This window comes from Hesperophylax consimilis, chromosome 6 (assembly GCF_061612785.1).
Source record: "Hesperophylax consimilis isolate HC1 chromosome 6, BYU_Hcon_1.0, whole genome shotgun sequence".
Classification (NCBI taxonomy): Eukaryota; Metazoa; Arthropoda; class Insecta; order Trichoptera; family Limnephilidae; genus Hesperophylax; species Hesperophylax consimilis.
The window spans coordinates 11,942,596-11,959,904 of record NC_142841.1 but is presented as its reverse complement, the minus strand read 5'-3'; the positions used below and the strand labels follow the sequence as shown (position 1 = coordinate 11,959,904).

At 32.5% G+C, this 17,309-nt stretch overlaps 1 protein-coding gene across 1 annotated transcript in view; it reads left to right on the top strand.

Moving 5' to 3' along the window:
• Positions 1-17,309, top strand: part of Cow (Proteoglycan Cow) — a 50,507-nt gene that overhangs the window by 13,785 nt on the left and 19,413 nt on the right. The window contains exons 2-4 of the mRNA XM_089632389.1: positions 10,852-10,915; positions 15,747-15,849; positions 16,790-16,918. Of these exons, the coding sequence (XP_089488515.1) occupies positions 10,852-10,915; positions 15,747-15,849; positions 16,790-16,918 (296 nt within the window). The remainder of the gene's footprint in view (positions 1-10,851; positions 10,916-15,746; positions 15,850-16,789; positions 16,919-17,309) is intronic.

Sequence of the window (17,309 nt, the reverse complement as noted above, 5' to 3'; positions counted from 1 at the left end):
ATTAAACGTAATTAAACATCTTAATTGTCAGTTTTAATAAACTGAAATTATTACAAAAAGTATCACGTTATTAAACGTAATAAAACAACTTAATTGTCAGTTTTAATAAACTGAAATTATTACAAAAAGTATCACGTTATTAAACGTAATAAAACAACTTAATTGTCAGTTTTAATAAACTGAAATTATTACAAAAAGTATCACGTTATTAAACGTAATAAAACAACTTAATTGTCAGTTTTAATAAACTGAAATTATTACAAAAAGGTATCACGTTATTAAACGTAATAAAACAACTTAATTGTCAGTTTTAATAAACTGAAATTATTACAAAAAGGTATCACGTTATTAAACGTAATAAAACAACTTAATTGTCAGTTTTAATAAACTGAAATTATTACAAAAAGGTATCACGTTATTAAACGTAATAAAACAATTTATTCATGTAAAACAAAACAGCGAAATCTACTGTTTTGACTTGGTGGTCAACTGAGTAAGGCACAATGGCTTACACCGAGCCAACAATAAAACTTCATCAAGGTAAGAATAACACCTGACAGGCGTGTGACTTTTAATTAATTGTGCATAACAGGAATACACAATTATAACAAATTCAGAGGGGACTTCCTCTGACTGAGATGGGGGTTACCCCTGTACATATACTTTGAATAATCTTATGATTACAATTAGGCATAACATTGACAAGAAAATGTCCTTCTGGACTAATCTTCAATACCTATTAATTATACAAAGTAAACAGTTTATCCGTGTATACGAGATTCTCCTTCGTGTCACGTCCGGGTATTATCGCTTATTATCACTGTGATTATGTCTTTACGTTTAAAAATAATGAGAATTACGTGGGGTAGAAGAATAATTAAAAAAAAATTGAGCGCCAACATGTCTTTTTTGAAGTTATTTATGTTACTATTAATTTACGTTTCTTTTCTTTTATTTCTAACTGGTTATGGGAGACATGTAAACCATTATGAAACTTTAAGCTTGTAAAAGTCGATTTGTAAATTATTGAAGTGAGATTTATGGGTAAGAGGGAGAAAGAAAAAAAAATATAATTATATATATATACCTAAGTTTCACAAACCGCTTGACAATTGGGTCCTTATTGCAGTGGTTGTGTGAACGTAATGCATGATAGCCAACGTTAATTTGTCCCATCTCGAGGCGTGCACTCCTCTATTTGATGTGACAAACAAACTTGCCAGAGACCATACATACGATTTGATACTATGAAAAAGCTAAGTTCCGTACCATGCTTATGACACGCATATTTTATCTAAATCATTATCGTGGTAAAAGGTGGGGAAATTAAAATTGAAGTGAGCGAGGCGTTTATGGCATTTTATTTTAATATTATTTTAAGGGGATTCTGATTTAATTATATCTTGCGGAATAAAAAACATATACTCTTATTCGATTGAACTTTGTTAAGGCATCCGCGACCAAGTCGTAAATAGCGATCATTTCCAGCTTTTTAATTACCGCTGCTGAACTCATTTCAAAATTTAGAATTGGGGTTTGGGAATCCATATTAAATTTGTATGATTAGTATAAATTAACAGATGTATAAAAAGGTGCAATTAAGCGGTAATTATGAGACTGTATTCATGACGAGATAGTGAGAATTTGATTTATTCAAGTTGCCGTCGGTAACTCGCGCGGTGATTTTCGTTCCGATCTGAATTACTTTGTAATAGGTATTCAAGATTATGTCACATAATATATTTCTGGCAACGGATAACATTAAACAAACACAATTATATACATATTATAAACTTCGTAAAAGCCTTACCAATACAATGATACTGATGATTTCGTTGAGCGCCAGTGTAACGTTTTAGAATTGTCTTCTTACCTCTGCAAACCTTACTGGCTTACCTTTGGTTTGTGTTACTTAATCGTCCCGCGGCTATGCTCGATTTCTCAGGCGTGCAGTCCTCAACCCAAGCATCATTGTATTGACAGGTTTTTTAAAAGAAACAAGTTATTTTTAGACATTGAAGTATACATATATATTGTTGATTTTTATGGACAGGTTATACAAGTATAGTCCCTACCTATATCGGCTCTATTATCGTTCGAGGATGTCAACGACTTAAAGGGGGATTCCGTAGTACGTTACTTGGTGATTGTAGTGGTTTGGTGTTGAACCCGCGGTGTGGTGGACGACGCCGTGGTGACGCCTAGGGCTACCTTAGCCCAGTGTGGGAGCCGCTGGCTGGGGTGTCTCGCACTGTGTCCGGGAAGTCCGAGTAGATAGGTATTTGTAAAATGTTCACCACTGCACACGTTGTTGGCAAGCCGTACCGGTCTATCGTTATTTGCGCGGGAGCTTGTGTTGTAAGTATATCGTATGATCTAGAAATCGCGCGCTAGTCGGGATATCGCTGCGGCTCCGCGTGACCTACTTCCTTGGGCTTTCGTACCTAACTGTCGTTAACGGGTGCATTTCTTTGTTTTTATAGTCTCGATGGCCTACGTGCGTATGGCTCCCTAGCGACGGTCCGGAAGAGAGCGGTGTGTGAGGGGTTTCCTGTCCGAATCGTGTTGTTATGCCATTGAATATTTGGTGGGCACGTGTTGCGGGGTCCGGGAGAGAGCGGGGGTGAGGGGTTTCCTGTCTTCCGTTGGCCGTTGAATTTAATACATTACAACCGCTCTACCTCCTGGATGAGTTAACCATGTTACAAACGTTTTCTAGTAATTCTATGTTTTATGGCTGTGGCTGATCAGATTAGATTTTTTTAAATTCTATTTTTATTGAGATATTTAAAAAAAAACATTATTAGGTAATGTGGGCCTCACTGGATACCTACCCGTGCTGAGGACCGCATTTTACATATTTTTAGTAAAATAATCTGAAATAAAAATAAATGTATTTTAATAATATGATTTAAGATTTTCACAGCCAAAAGTATTTTTGTTATTTGTTTTTGGGGTGTTATGCCGTGTTGCGCTAACTCCTTCTTTAGCCAACGTTTCGGACAGCATTGCAGTGTCCATCATCAGGGCAGATGTGTTATTTATTTCGTATTTTCGTATTTTAATAATAATTGAAATCTGTAACTAAGAAATCATCCAAATTCTAAGAAAATCTGTGTAATTTAATACTTTATTTTTGTAACCATGGCGGTTTTCTGACAATTACAATCCGCGAAATATGAACATTTTTTATATACCGGAAGGACCGGGCATAATGTTTTATGGATGCGAAAAACAAATAGCCTCATCAATTTAAAAAAATGAAGAATTCCACAGAATTGCAAAGGAGAACAACAAGGCGTACCAAAAATATTACATCTCATAAAAATTATTTTTCCCTGATCCATCATATTGATCATTATAATGTTCTACTTCAATTTTAGGTACCTATAACTGTTTTACTTCATCCAAATATTTGACAGTAAAAATCAACTCATTAATTATTAAACAATACTATCTACTTAATGTAATATGAAATGAAAAATCATTACGTCCTTTATACGTCAGAACAAGAAAAAAATTAAAATGAAGGTTTCTGAACAATATTAAACACATTTAAAAAGGTTTTCATAAAAGCAATGATGGTTTTTGTAATGACATTTTAATAAATTGATTATGTAAAATTTTGAACAGCGGAACATTATTATTTTAAAACACACCTAATTTTGTACCTCTTGATAGATGTTTGATATCATCCAACTTTTGAGATTTAGTTCACTCATATATTGTTTGATTTTGGCAAAGTTTGCACCTCCACCGTTATGCTCATAAGCCGCTAAGCATATATATAAACCTAAATAAGTCGGAAGCCAAAGAAACGCACGAACTTCATGTCGTACTTGCTGTCAAGAAGTCAACGAAACACTCACAAGTGTTGCTAATATTATTTTAAAAAATCAGTGTGGAATTTTATTTAAGTAAGTTTTAATGAGTAAATAAAATCACGGGTAAGCTTCGGTTTATGGGTGAAATTCCTAAAAATTAAAACTAGTTATTTTTATACTAACTTTGGGCCGGGGAATCCGAATCTGGAAGAATTAGGTGGCGGCAAGCAATATTAACTGAATTACACGACTTTAAAATTTCGACGCACAAAAAATTTAACTGGCCATTTTGAACGCTTTCTGACAATAAAACTAGTTATCTTTATACTAACTTTGGGACGGGGAATCCGAATCCGAAAGAATTAGGTTGGGGCAAGCAATATAAACTGAAATATACGACTTAAAAATTTTAGATGCAAACAATATACAACGGCATTGCCGATGCGTTTTTTTGACAGTAAATCCATAGAAAAATAACCAAAGATATATAAAATTAAGTGTTGCTAGTAAGCAATAATATCAATAACGTAAAATAACATATTTATAATTTCAGTAATATTTCATATTCAAACAGTTAGATTTAGGTTTATTATCACGAAAGGTGAGTTTTTATGTCGGGGGAGACGAAAATATATGCATTTTATATTTTAATTTTGCTAACATTATTTCATTTACGTAAAGTATTCAGATACATTTTATTCACTTTTGTATCACAAACCATGTTACACAAACCTAGCGTAGCCGCTAAACTACTTGAAAACTGAGATGTTTTCTTGCCTTGACGCGAGTAGGCGCTACGAAGGGGGCACTTTCTTTTCTATCACAAACCATGTTACACAAACCTAGCGTAGCCGCTAAACTACTTGAAAACTGGGATGTTTTCCTGCCTTGACGCGAGTAGGCGCTACGAAGGGGGCACTTTCCTTTCTATCACAAACCATGTTACACAAACCTAGCGTAGCCGCTAAACTACTTGAAAACTGGGATGTTTTCCTGCCTTGACGCGAGTAGGCGCTACGAAGGGGGCACTTTCTTTTCTATCACAAACCATGTTACACAAACCTAGCGTAGCCGCTAAACTACTTGAAAACTGGGATGTTTTCTTGCCTTGACGCGAGTAGGCGCTACGAAGGGGGCACTTTCTTTTCTATCACAAACCATGTTACACAAACCTAGCGTAGCCGCTAAACTACTTGAAAACTGAAATACGTAAATACTTACGTAATTGAAATAATGTTAGCAAAATTAAAATATAAAATGCATATTTTTTCGTCTCCCCCGACATAAAAACTCACCTTTCGTGATAATAAACCTAAATCTAACTGTTTGAATATGAAATATTACTGAAATTATAAACATGTTATTTTACGTTATTGATATTATTGCTTACTAGCAACACTTAATTTTATATATCTTTGGTTATTTTTCTATGGATTTACTGTCAAAAAAACGCATCGGCAATGCCGTTGTATATTGTTTGCATCTAAAATTTTTAAGTCGTATATTTCAGTTTATATTGCTTGCCCCAACCTAATTCTTTCGGATTCGGATTCCCCGTCCCAAAGTTAGTATAAAGATAACTAGTTTTATTGTCAGAAAGCGTTCAAAATGGCCAGTTAAATTTTTTGTGCGTCGAAATTTTAAAGTCGTGTAATTCAGTTAATATTGCTTGCCGCCACCTAATTCTTCCAGATTCGGATTCCCCGGCCCAAAGTTAGTATAAAAATAACTAGTTTTAATTTTTAGGAATTTCACCCATAAACCGAATATATTCCAAAAAACCTTACGCTTCTAACTTTTTTTAGCAAGATTTTCCATGGATTTTCCTAATCTATGTAGAAAGATCTGTCAACATGACAAACTTCTTAATATATAAAAATTCAGCCTAGAAGTCGAATTTAAGTCGATGTAATGTAATTTTTTTAACAGTAACATTGTGGTATACAGCAGTGAATGATGGAAGAAGTCGGAGACGGCTGAGAAATATACTAGCAATAGAGGAGCATTGCGGGGTCCAGTAGTTCATTAAAAAATACATGCAAGTGGCCTATTGGATAAAACTTTGAATGACCATAATCTAATACCAATCAGGTAAGTACTTCGATTACAACAAATTCTTTTAAACATAAATCGATTATTTACTTAAAAGTTGACATCACGATCAATCGCGATAGTGCCCATCGCTAATTAGTTGGTAATAATAACAACGTCTGTATTCATGACTACGTCCAGTTTGAAATGTACGGTTTTCATTAGCTTTAAATCCATTACTCAAAATCGAAATTATTTTCTATTTTTTCATTCGTCTGACGGAGAAACATTGCAGTGGAAATGTTTTCTGGCATATCGCCAATTCGTTATGACATTAGTATTTGAAATTTGAATACGTAAGTATCTGCTATTGAAATATTTTGCTTGCAATTTCGCCCGGGAATGAACTTTTCGCATAGTTTTTTGGAACTTTTTCCGCTTTTATTTTACAGTTTGAATATTATTATTCTGGCCACAATCAGTGTACATACTGTGTAAAAAATATAGAAAACTATATGATTTCAACGTCTTCAAAACTTTCATTTGCCAATATGTTATAGGTAACAAAACATTTTTTGAATAGCTGCGTGTTTTGGGCCATAATAAGGGATGTGTATCTTGAATCTTCACTCAATTTATTACCCATGAAAAATCTTTTCAGCCATTTCCACATCGCCCTAATGAACATAACATGATGTTTTTTTGATTTTTGATGATACAAAAGTTGCCAGAGGCCATTCTTAGAACTTTGGCCAGAGGGAGAATAATTCTCCACAATATTTTCAAATCCTTGTGGGGTGGCTAGGGAATTTCATAAAAATAATAATTCCGCTTCGTCAACACATCAAAATTTTCCTCAGATTTTTGTGCTTTTCTCCCTTTTCCTAAAAATATTTAGCTCCTCTAGATAAAGGGAAATTTCGGTAGAAATCACGTCACTGGGCCGTGGGCTTTTTTAGGTCCATGCATTCAGAGATGTGCTTTATTTCAAATAAATCCATTTCAAATGGAAATGCAAAATGCAAAATGGGTATTTTCCATTTTGCATTTTAAATGCTTTTCTAAAAGCCATTTTGCATTTTAAATGCTTTTCTCAATGCATTTTCCATTTTAAATGCTTTTTTGCAACATTCTTCCTACTATCTTCACTTTTTTCATAAGCCCCAAATATCAGTCGGTCCTCAACCTCGCTATGAGAGATAAATTACATTTGTCAAGTTGCTCCCTGGTAGGAGCCCTGGCAATTGAGTGATACCATTACAAAAAATACTGAACATAGGGCCATGACGCTGTAATATTAAATGTTAGATAGCAGTTTCTATGTTGCTTACGTTGGCAACATTAGTCCCGCGCAATTTTTTTGTGGATTCATAATGTATAGTCGTGGTGTTTTTGGATTTAACATCATGTAATATGTTTGTTCTACATTGATGTCCATTATTAAATGACAAAATTGTTTATAAATTCTATAATTATTTTAATTGTTTGACCTGAGAAACCATTTTGCATTTTCAATGCATTTTAAAAACAGGTATTTTGCATTTTGCATTTGAAATGCTTTTCTGAAAACCATTTTGCATTTTGCATTTTCAAATGGAAAAGTTTTGACCCATTTCCATTTTGCATTTCAAATGGTTTTGTGTACCCATTTTGCACATCTCTGCATGCATTAGACACCAACAGACATTAGTTGTTGTAAGTTGACACTTGACACGCATTGCGTAGTTTTGTCAGTGTGATTTTACCACATTTGGATGGTTTTTTATGTCATTTACACCCCCATAGTTTTAAAGAAAACAATGTCTAACAAAACGTGATTTTTTACCGTTAATTTAAAGTATGTACTTTTGAGTGAGAAACGATTTTTTTAGGATGGGTCGCATGGAGTAAAATAATGAATTCAAGAATGTAATTATTAAACATCAGTACGGGTTCACGATGTTTTGATAATAATGCTAATGTTTGGCTGATTTATGTAGCGCTGTTTTCATGTAAAATCACCTCAAGGGCGCTGTACAAACGCATATTTCATGATTGTCTAATTATTTTCTAATTTGTAATAAAATAAATTAATATATACTATCGTGTAACTGTAATAAGGTACCTATACCAAAAATGATGAAAAAACTTATTAGGGTGAATTTAAAAATGTAAGTCTAAAAATTAAACCGGATAACAATTAAAAGGTGTTTATTATTATTAAGTTTTGCTCTATTATAAATTATCATTTTAAGAATTACAGATAATTTACTTCGGTTGTTTCGTTAATATAATTCTCAATAACAGGCTTACGAAAAAAAACGTGTTGTTTTACCCCTGAAACGTGGTTTTTCATTTTTGGGATATGGCATCACTGCTTGACAATGACACTAGTTTGAAATTGGAAAGTGACATTCATACAGCGTTGCCATACCTACCGAAATTTCGGTAATTCTACCGATTTCGGCCATAATCTACCGATATTCGTAGAAAATCTTGTGAAATTTGTGATAATCCACCGAAATTTATGAAAATCTACCTAATTCGATGAAAAGATTATGAATTATGGGCAATTTTTTCCCGATCACAATGAGAGGAATGTAGCCACTCCCCATAAAAATTAACCTTATTTTTCACCCAAATCTACCGATTTTCATTATCGCGGCATGGCATCACTGCATTCGTACCAATTCGTATGTATGTACAGGAAATTATTGAATTATAAATAATACTAACATACCCAGTAGGGAGTAGGGTGTATCGATTTTTAACTTTTTTTTTGTTTTCAAATTCCAAGTTGAAAAAAAGTTGCTACTAGGTACCACAACTTACCACAAAATGTTTTGGATTTTTAAAAAAATGTTTAGGTCTCCCGCACAAGGCCCAAAGTTTTAATTTTTTTCAAAATTTTTTTTTTAATTTAAAAAAATAAAATCGTAACTTTTGTGTTTATTCCAAGTTAAAAAACAGTAATATTAGGGAATAAAAATAAATAGGTAGTTTAAACTTTTAAAAAAACATGGTTTTTATATGTACACAAAATTACAAAATTTCATCAAAATTAACAAACTTTAGGGCTTGTGCGGGAGACCTAAAATCCATTTTTTTTTTATAAAAAAAAATCGTTTCTTACTTATTTTTATGCTCTAATATTACTGTTTTTTAACTTGGAATAAACACAAAAGTTACGATTTTATTTTTTTAAATTTGAAAAAAATTGATATTTTTTGAAAAAAATTAAAACTTTAGGCCTTGTGCGGGAAACCTAAACATTTTTTTAAAAATCCAAAACTTTTTGTGGTAAGTTGTGGTACCTAGTAGCAACTTTTTTTCAACTTGGAATTTGAAAACAAAAAAAAGTTAAAAATCGATACACCCTAATACCCAGTACGCAGTAATAATAATGAACTTAATACGATTTTTTTTAAATAAAACCTTTTGATTCCCCTTAATTACTATTAAAAGAAACTGATTGCATTTGGGATATTTTTGATTTTAATTTTTGATTACGTAAAATGAAAATTCGCTTGTATACAATTCGTCGTATGGGATGACAGCCATTTCAAATAATTTCTGTCAATTGGCATTCCTAATTCTACATAAGTGGCTAGAAAACGAACGGCTAGAGATAATTGTAAAACGTAAATTAAAAATATATATAATGTAATTTAATATTCCGGCAAAATAGTGCCTACATAAAAACCATAAATTATTCATTTACGTATTATTATAATTATTTTATTTAACCTTACATAACCTATCCTAACCTAATCTATCCTGACCTTTCCTAACTTATCCCAACCTAACCTAACCTATCCTAACCTAACCTAGCCCAACTTAACCTATTCTAACCTAACCTATACTGATCTAACCAAACCGAACCTAGCCCAACTTAACCTTTTTTTAAATTTTTTATTATTTATAAAACATGCATAAATATCTTTATTTTATTTTCAGAGTTTTTCCAAAGTAGTACTTACTTAATTTGCATAGAGTAAATGGTAACTCTAGCCACTCGTATGGTATCAGGAATACCAACATAAGAAAATTATTTTGGCTGTCATCCCATACAATGAATTTTCATTTTACGTAATTAAAAATTAAAACGTCAAAATTAAAAATTTCCCAAATGCAGTCAGTTTACTTTTCTTTAAGTCACAGTTAGATTAGGTTAGGTTATATATATTAATTTAATATTTTCAAGATTTATTTTCTTTAACCGAATTAGTTCGTAGGTAGGTACTGTACCTAACCCACGCACTGGCTAGGTAAATAACTAGTTGTAATTCCGGCAAATGTCACATTATTTTGTTTCTTTGAAATCTCGTGTGACATATCGCGTAAGTGACTTAATAAACGAAATTAAAAGTGCGTATATTTCCGTCTCCCCCGACATAATAAATCATGTTTTGAATTAAGAAAGCTAAATCCATTTATTTGAAAGTGAAATATTGCGTATTAAGAGTGAAGCGAAATAGGAGAAAATTAATAAAAACAATTGTATTAAGTGTGGTCAGCGATCCCGAATAATTACCAGCCATTTACAATAATCTAAGCGTGGCCTGCGATCCCAAATATTTTCCGTTTTTACATTTGGAAACCATAAAGATTGATTTGGACTTATTATACTAGGTTATGATTTTTTGCAAAATCTTGACATATTTTGAGTTGTTACTTTAGTGCGCTGTAAAAAAACAAACGATAATTATGCACATTTTGATAATATACCTAGGACACATTTTTTTATGCTTAGATATTGTGTAGTATGAAAATAAGATCGTGCCAGCAATTGTATTGGAAATTGGATCACAATGTAATGGAAAAAAATGTTTGTTGGAAACATGGTGTTACGGAAATTGGGTGTATATGTATATATAAGCATACCTAAAAAGGAACACAATACACAGTCCAAAGTTTGGGAACTAATAATCTGCAATGTTGACCATTTGGCATCATGACTAATGACTACACTGTTTGAGTAACTACCTAACTAATTGAAATGTTTATGTCATTGCAGGATGAGGGGAGAGTCATCGCAGTGAAATCCTCAGAGAACAAACGATGGGTGTACTATCCCGATAGTAAGTATGATTATTGATGCTATTTGGTATATCGTCGGCTTACCCCCAGAAGTCTGTAACTAGCAAAATGTTGATTCTGAGATAATCAACTTTAAAGTTTCAGATACCTTTAATCATTTAAAATATTCATTATTTGATTTCCATTCTATGATGTTCACATTAATCATATTGAATCCGTTTATCATCACTTCTTCGGGGAATTGCTTGGAGGTTCATATGATGAACTTGAAGTAAAATTAAATCTTTCTTCTTTAGAAAAACTTAAGAAGGACTTTGAACTCATATGCATTTTCAAAATTATTAACAGTATGGTTGACTCACATACTTTGTTGCAACTCATCCCTTTCAATATCACTTCCCGTAGACTCAGAAATAATGATTTGCTTTTCCTCAATCAATACTCTTCCTTTCTTTTGCACAAATTATGGATATTATTCACCAATGTCCAGAATGGCAAGACTTGTCAACTCAAGTTAGGACTTTGAATTTTTTGATGTAAGCCTGAATGATTTTGGTCAGTCATTACGCAAGTAATATTTTATATTGATGTGGCAGAAGTCGTGAACTTCATCAAAACGTTGTTCCTGTCTTGACTTAACATTATATTTATTTTTTATGTGCCCTATTTTGTCATAGCAATAATTTATTAATTATCTTGTATTGTAACATTTCTCCTTGTACATACATATTAACTTCCCGTTGTATGTAATGTGTTGTAATTGGATATGATCCGTTAGTAAATACATAAATAAATATTAATAACACCTCCAACTTCTGACATTTCCCACACATTCTGATGGCGCTAAAGCCATCATATATACATTACATTACACTAGCGCCTCCTAGCAGCGTGAGTTGTGCTCCTTGGTTTTCTTTCATAATTTCATACATTTTAATGAATTTTATGTGAAATATGAAAAATGTATATAAAATTATAGAAATCGAACAAAACATATATGCATTACTTTACTGTGTTTTTGCTCATGCATAAAAAATATTTAAACTTCTATTAACTCTGTCTGATGGTATATGTAGAAAGATAATGAAATAATTGTGAGAAATTTTCTTTAATTTTTTTTGTAGATTTCACTTTTTATGTAATCAAGAACATTTTATTTACATACTAGTTTTTAACAAAGTCGTATTATATTTCACCAATTAACGTGTCAACGTTTTTTGGCATCCTGAAAACAACTTGGAGTGTTTTTACATCACAATTATTACATCCGTAAACTGCACGCACAGAACCTACTTTGTGGGACATTTTTATATATATATTTTATCAATTTTGATCAAAATACAAATTAGAAAGTGCAAAACACCGCCATCAAGTATTAAATAAATTCAATTTGCCATCATTGAAAGGAATGTCAATGTCAAAATGCTATACTAGCTCCTCAAGCGGCCAGCGTTGTTGATACTGCCAATATTTTACTGTAGTTGGACATATTATTAATATTATAGTGTATTTGGTTATATCGAAGCTAAGATAATAAGAAAGTAGATTTTTTTAATGTACTTTTGTTTGTCTATTAAAACTGCTTTTATGTGGGAATTATTTTTTTTTAAATTTATTCATACCAATAGGAAAAAAATAAAAAAACCGCACTTAGTGAATTATTGAAAACGTCACGTCATCACCAACGAATAGTAATATTTTTTGTCTAACAAGAAGTTACAATTTTTTTTTTGTCAATTAGGTGTATTTTATTTGCACTTGCACACAATATCCCACTTTCAAAATTGTTTTTGTTTTCAAAAGGAGATTTTGTATTAACAATAATTATTATTAGTATTCAGGGTCAGCCCTGTGCAGGAGCACATTAGGTGCAGTCCGCTTCGAGCACCAACTTGCCAAGGCACCAAGGAGCCAAAGCCCTGACAATACCTACTGCCTAAATCAGCGCCCTTGAAGTTTTTACTAGCTCCAGGTGCCTTTTGGCTTAGGGCCGGCCCTGTTGGTATTATATTTATGGATTTATGACTATTAACTCTTTGCACGCGGCCGTATCAACTGTTGTTACGGCAAAAAGTCTATACTCACACGCGGCTGTATCAACAGTTGATACGGCAACTTTGACGGCCGATATTCCCGCTCTCTTTCGTCATAAATGTATTTCTTGCTCACTTGGACATTTGTAGAACTATCACGATGCTGACATCTACAAGAATTTTTCAAAAATAAAATTGTATTTCGTAAAAAAAGATCGATAACCAAGTGCGCCTCTTCGCGCCTTTTAGTCCTTTAGTTTACATTTTTGTCAACGGATGGCGTTAGTACTAGTTTGTCATTCACAACTTTTCATAACTAAGAATGATAAGTGATCATGGTGTCCCACTTGTGTCTATAAACACAGTGGCCTAGGTACACACACACCGAGAGTGGTTTATTTATGACGCTGAGATGGCGGGACCACATTCAAAAGATACGGTACGTCTTTGTATGAAATTTTATGTTTTTGTTTTTATAAACATCTAAGAGTGTTGACACACGAGGATTTGTTTTCATATTGTGGAGAATAATCTGTTCTGTCTATATAGTCCAATAAATCATGCCAGAATGCTATAATTTGACATTTAATTGCATGCATAGGTATTTGAAAATATGTACCGCGTACGGTTATAGATAAAACGGAGCAAATTAACGCGTTCAAAAGGTTAAGGTGCTCCATTAGCTAAAAACAATGTGTTATTCGACATAATGTCTTATTTACTAAGCATGACAAAATAGGTTAGTTGTGACTTCTCAAACTCAGTTTTGACAAAAATGTCACTTAATGACTCCTGGTAGTAAACTCACTACATGCTCTCAGTATCCCCCTGAAAGACCACCATTCAGATTCGAAACATTGCTCGAAATTGCTTTAACCGTGTTTTGTGACCAGATCCGAATAGCATACTTTCGACCTTCCTCTCCCATCTTTTTCCCTCCTACTACATTCATCCTTATAACAAACCCCAATTGGGGATGCCATAGTCCCATTAGCTCCAAATGGTTAGGAGCAGTTGGTACTCTTACGCGGTATTTGCGACAGTTGGTTTAGTTTACAAAATCTAATAAATTTACCTTTTCCTGTTCGCTGAGAATGACTCAATTCAAACAAGATAATCGTTTAAAAAAATAAACTGCAAAGAAAATTTATTTCATAAAACCAACAAAATATGAAAGCCAAGAGTTAATAATAATAATTTCCTACGATTCGTTTTTCTATGCGGTTTTTTTTTTGTCTAGTAATCTCGGAATACGTTACACCAGAAAGTCACCAAAATAATGATTTTATACAGACATAATTAATAAAGTACTTAACCACTCAGAACATTAGAACGTCAAAAGACGTAAATATGATAATAGCGGTCAAGACATTAGAACGTCTTTTCACGTAAACGCGCGAGATTTTACAAAAATCGATTTATTTCCATCACTAGTATACGGATTGCCATGATTTAAAAAACAGAGTGACGATAATGAATAACGCTACGCGTCTGTATTCAACAATATCTATGGAACGTAGAACTGCATTATCTAAGCCGATTGAATCTGTCATCTTGTTCGTTCATAATTTATTGCGTTTCTAAATAATTTATTAAAAATATTTTAGTTTGGACGGTTAATATTTTGAGGTGACTAATAGTTTTTAATTATATTTCTTCAATATATAAAGTGTTATTTCTTTATGATACTCAGAAAAAAGTACATTTTTCACGGCTTTGAAATAATGGTTATAGATTCTTACATATTTTTGACGTTTTCAAAAAATATATATTTAGAAACGCAAATATTTACTTATAACAAAACAATGCAATAGTGGATTTCATAATCTTTCCAAAACATTTTTTAGAATGAGGCTACGTTTCCCAAGGCGTGAGTTATGATGCTTTTAGCAAAACTCGTAAATAACACAAAAATTATTACGTTTTGACAGTTCTCAAAGGAACACATAGTATATAAATGTCTTTGTCTGAGAGGTTAATAGCAATATGCACACATATTATAGTCATAAGCTGTATATTTTCTACAAAATCAGTTTTTGAATTTGTATTCCTTTTCCAATTTTTTATATCTTTTTTTTTTCTTTTTCTCAGTGGACAGAGTTTAGAAAATATTTAACTATATTACAAAATATTGTTTCTAACTAAAATATTTAGGGTACCAAAACTATTGGATTGGAAACCTGGAATATAAACATTATTTTATATTTCAGGAATTTTTGTATTTATGGATCAGTTTTATATTTTTCCATCTGTACGATTGCAGACCGAAATTTGAACGAAATAAATCAAAAATATCTAATATCTGATTATATAACTGAGTATACAGGCAACCTCGCATTGTAATATCACCATTCGGTTCTCGGAAGTAAAATCTGTTTACTAAGTAATTATTAAACCGTTTTACAATGGCTGGCTGCGTAAAAAACTTAACTACATTTCCCAGATCGGGTAAACTAAAGTTCAGGCTTGTTTCCAAAATTTAATATTTTTTCGTTTGACAATTTTTCAAATGTGTTATAATTTACCCACCTCAATCAACTTTAGTGTCACTACGCCAGGTGGTTATTTTAAGTACTAACATTGAGATCCTGCGCAGAAAAGTTTCACAGTGGGCAAAGCTGCAAGCCTTTGCCTTATTTTAGCGAACTTTACTTTTCTGCACATGGTCTGGTTATTTCGATGTGGGCACTTCGGTGGTCAATGTACATCTGATGTCATAGTTTATTAAAGGCATTCTCTAACCCTCCTGGTGTCAAAAATATGGTCACATGGTTTGCCTTCACGTTATGGCAAGTCTATTAATTTGGATGACTATGTATAAAATAAACTTTTGTTTCAGGTGACCTATGCCAGCCATTGAAGTGTCAGAAGAAGGAAATATGTCTTCTCAAGGACTCCTACACAGCAGTGTGTGTGTCAAAAAAAGAACTGCACAAAAATGGGTAAGAAAAACATTAAAAATATATTTACAGGCCGATGATGAATACAATAAAAAAAACATTTGCAGACGTCATGTCAGCAGTTAGATGTATGACTGCTTTTAAAAATCATTTAATTTTCATCAGCTTTTCAAAGTTCAATCCTAATATATAAAAATTCAGCATGCGTATGTTTGTGCTTGTAAAACTCGGAAACCGATATCGCTGAAAATTTCAAAGTTTGTTCTTATTAGTGCCAGAAGTGTTTAGAGAGTGGTTTGAACGATAGAAAAAGTCGGGGATACAAATCTGGCCGCAAGAGGCTCTAGTGTAGCATGGCATAATCATGCATAAAATCTTAATTTCGTTTGATAATGCCCTCTGAAGGCATTATCAAACTGTTGATACTTTTTTTATAAATCTAATAATAATATTATTGAATATGTAAAAAATTAAAATTAAAATGGAGTTCTACAAAGTAAACTTGATACATAACAATAAATGCATAAAATCCACTAAAATGTATGAAAGTAAACCAAGCCTCGCACCTCGTGCCGCTGGGAGGCGCTACTATTGCATACTGCCATCAGAATGTACAGGAAATGTCAGAAGTTTGAGGAATTATACGGGGGTTTAAGATCACAGGGCCTATCTACAAAAACATAGTTTCGAGATAAGTGCAAATAAAGATTGAAATTCTAAATCCCAACTGTATCACTTAAACAGCTGTATGTACGAGATAGATCTTCGTGTCACTTATAAATATGATTATGGCATTACCTAATCCACGTTTAGCTGTGATCCTAAGCCCCCGAATAATATATATATATAGTATTTGGAAGAGTAACATTGACCAAGATTTTTCAGACAGAACAAGCTTTGCAATTTACACAAAAGCTCACCATTCGAGTGTGTTTGCTTGAGAAAAAATATGATTTAAAATAATATTGAAATTTAATTGCAGAGACCTCGTGGTACCGGGAGGTCCCACCAATCTGGGAGTTATTCCAAGTGAGAAGGAAGACTCGGACAAGGATGATGATGTGTTTTATGATTCTGAAGATGAATCGGAGGACCAATCGGATACGTTTGCGTGAGTAATACTCATTTCATAGTATTGCTGTTGTTCGTATTGAATTGAATTTATATATTGAGATATTCCATATAATTTCACGCATAGAAAGTACTTAGAGTCTGTCAACTATCTAGAAATTTAGGGATCACTGATTTTAGAGCAATAATTATTTTAGGTTCATATTCGATTAATTGATTTAATTTTTCTTCAAATTATTTGTATTTAAAAAAATGCTTCTTAGCATTTCTTTTTTTAATTTAACATCTAATAAATCGCTTATTTGGTACGTATGTTTCAAAATATAAACAAAATACTTTTCTGTGCAATTATCTCGCTGAGTATTAAAAAATTACATCAAGTTCGAAAGTTAAATTTCTATGATGTGAAAAATATTCACTAGAACAATAGT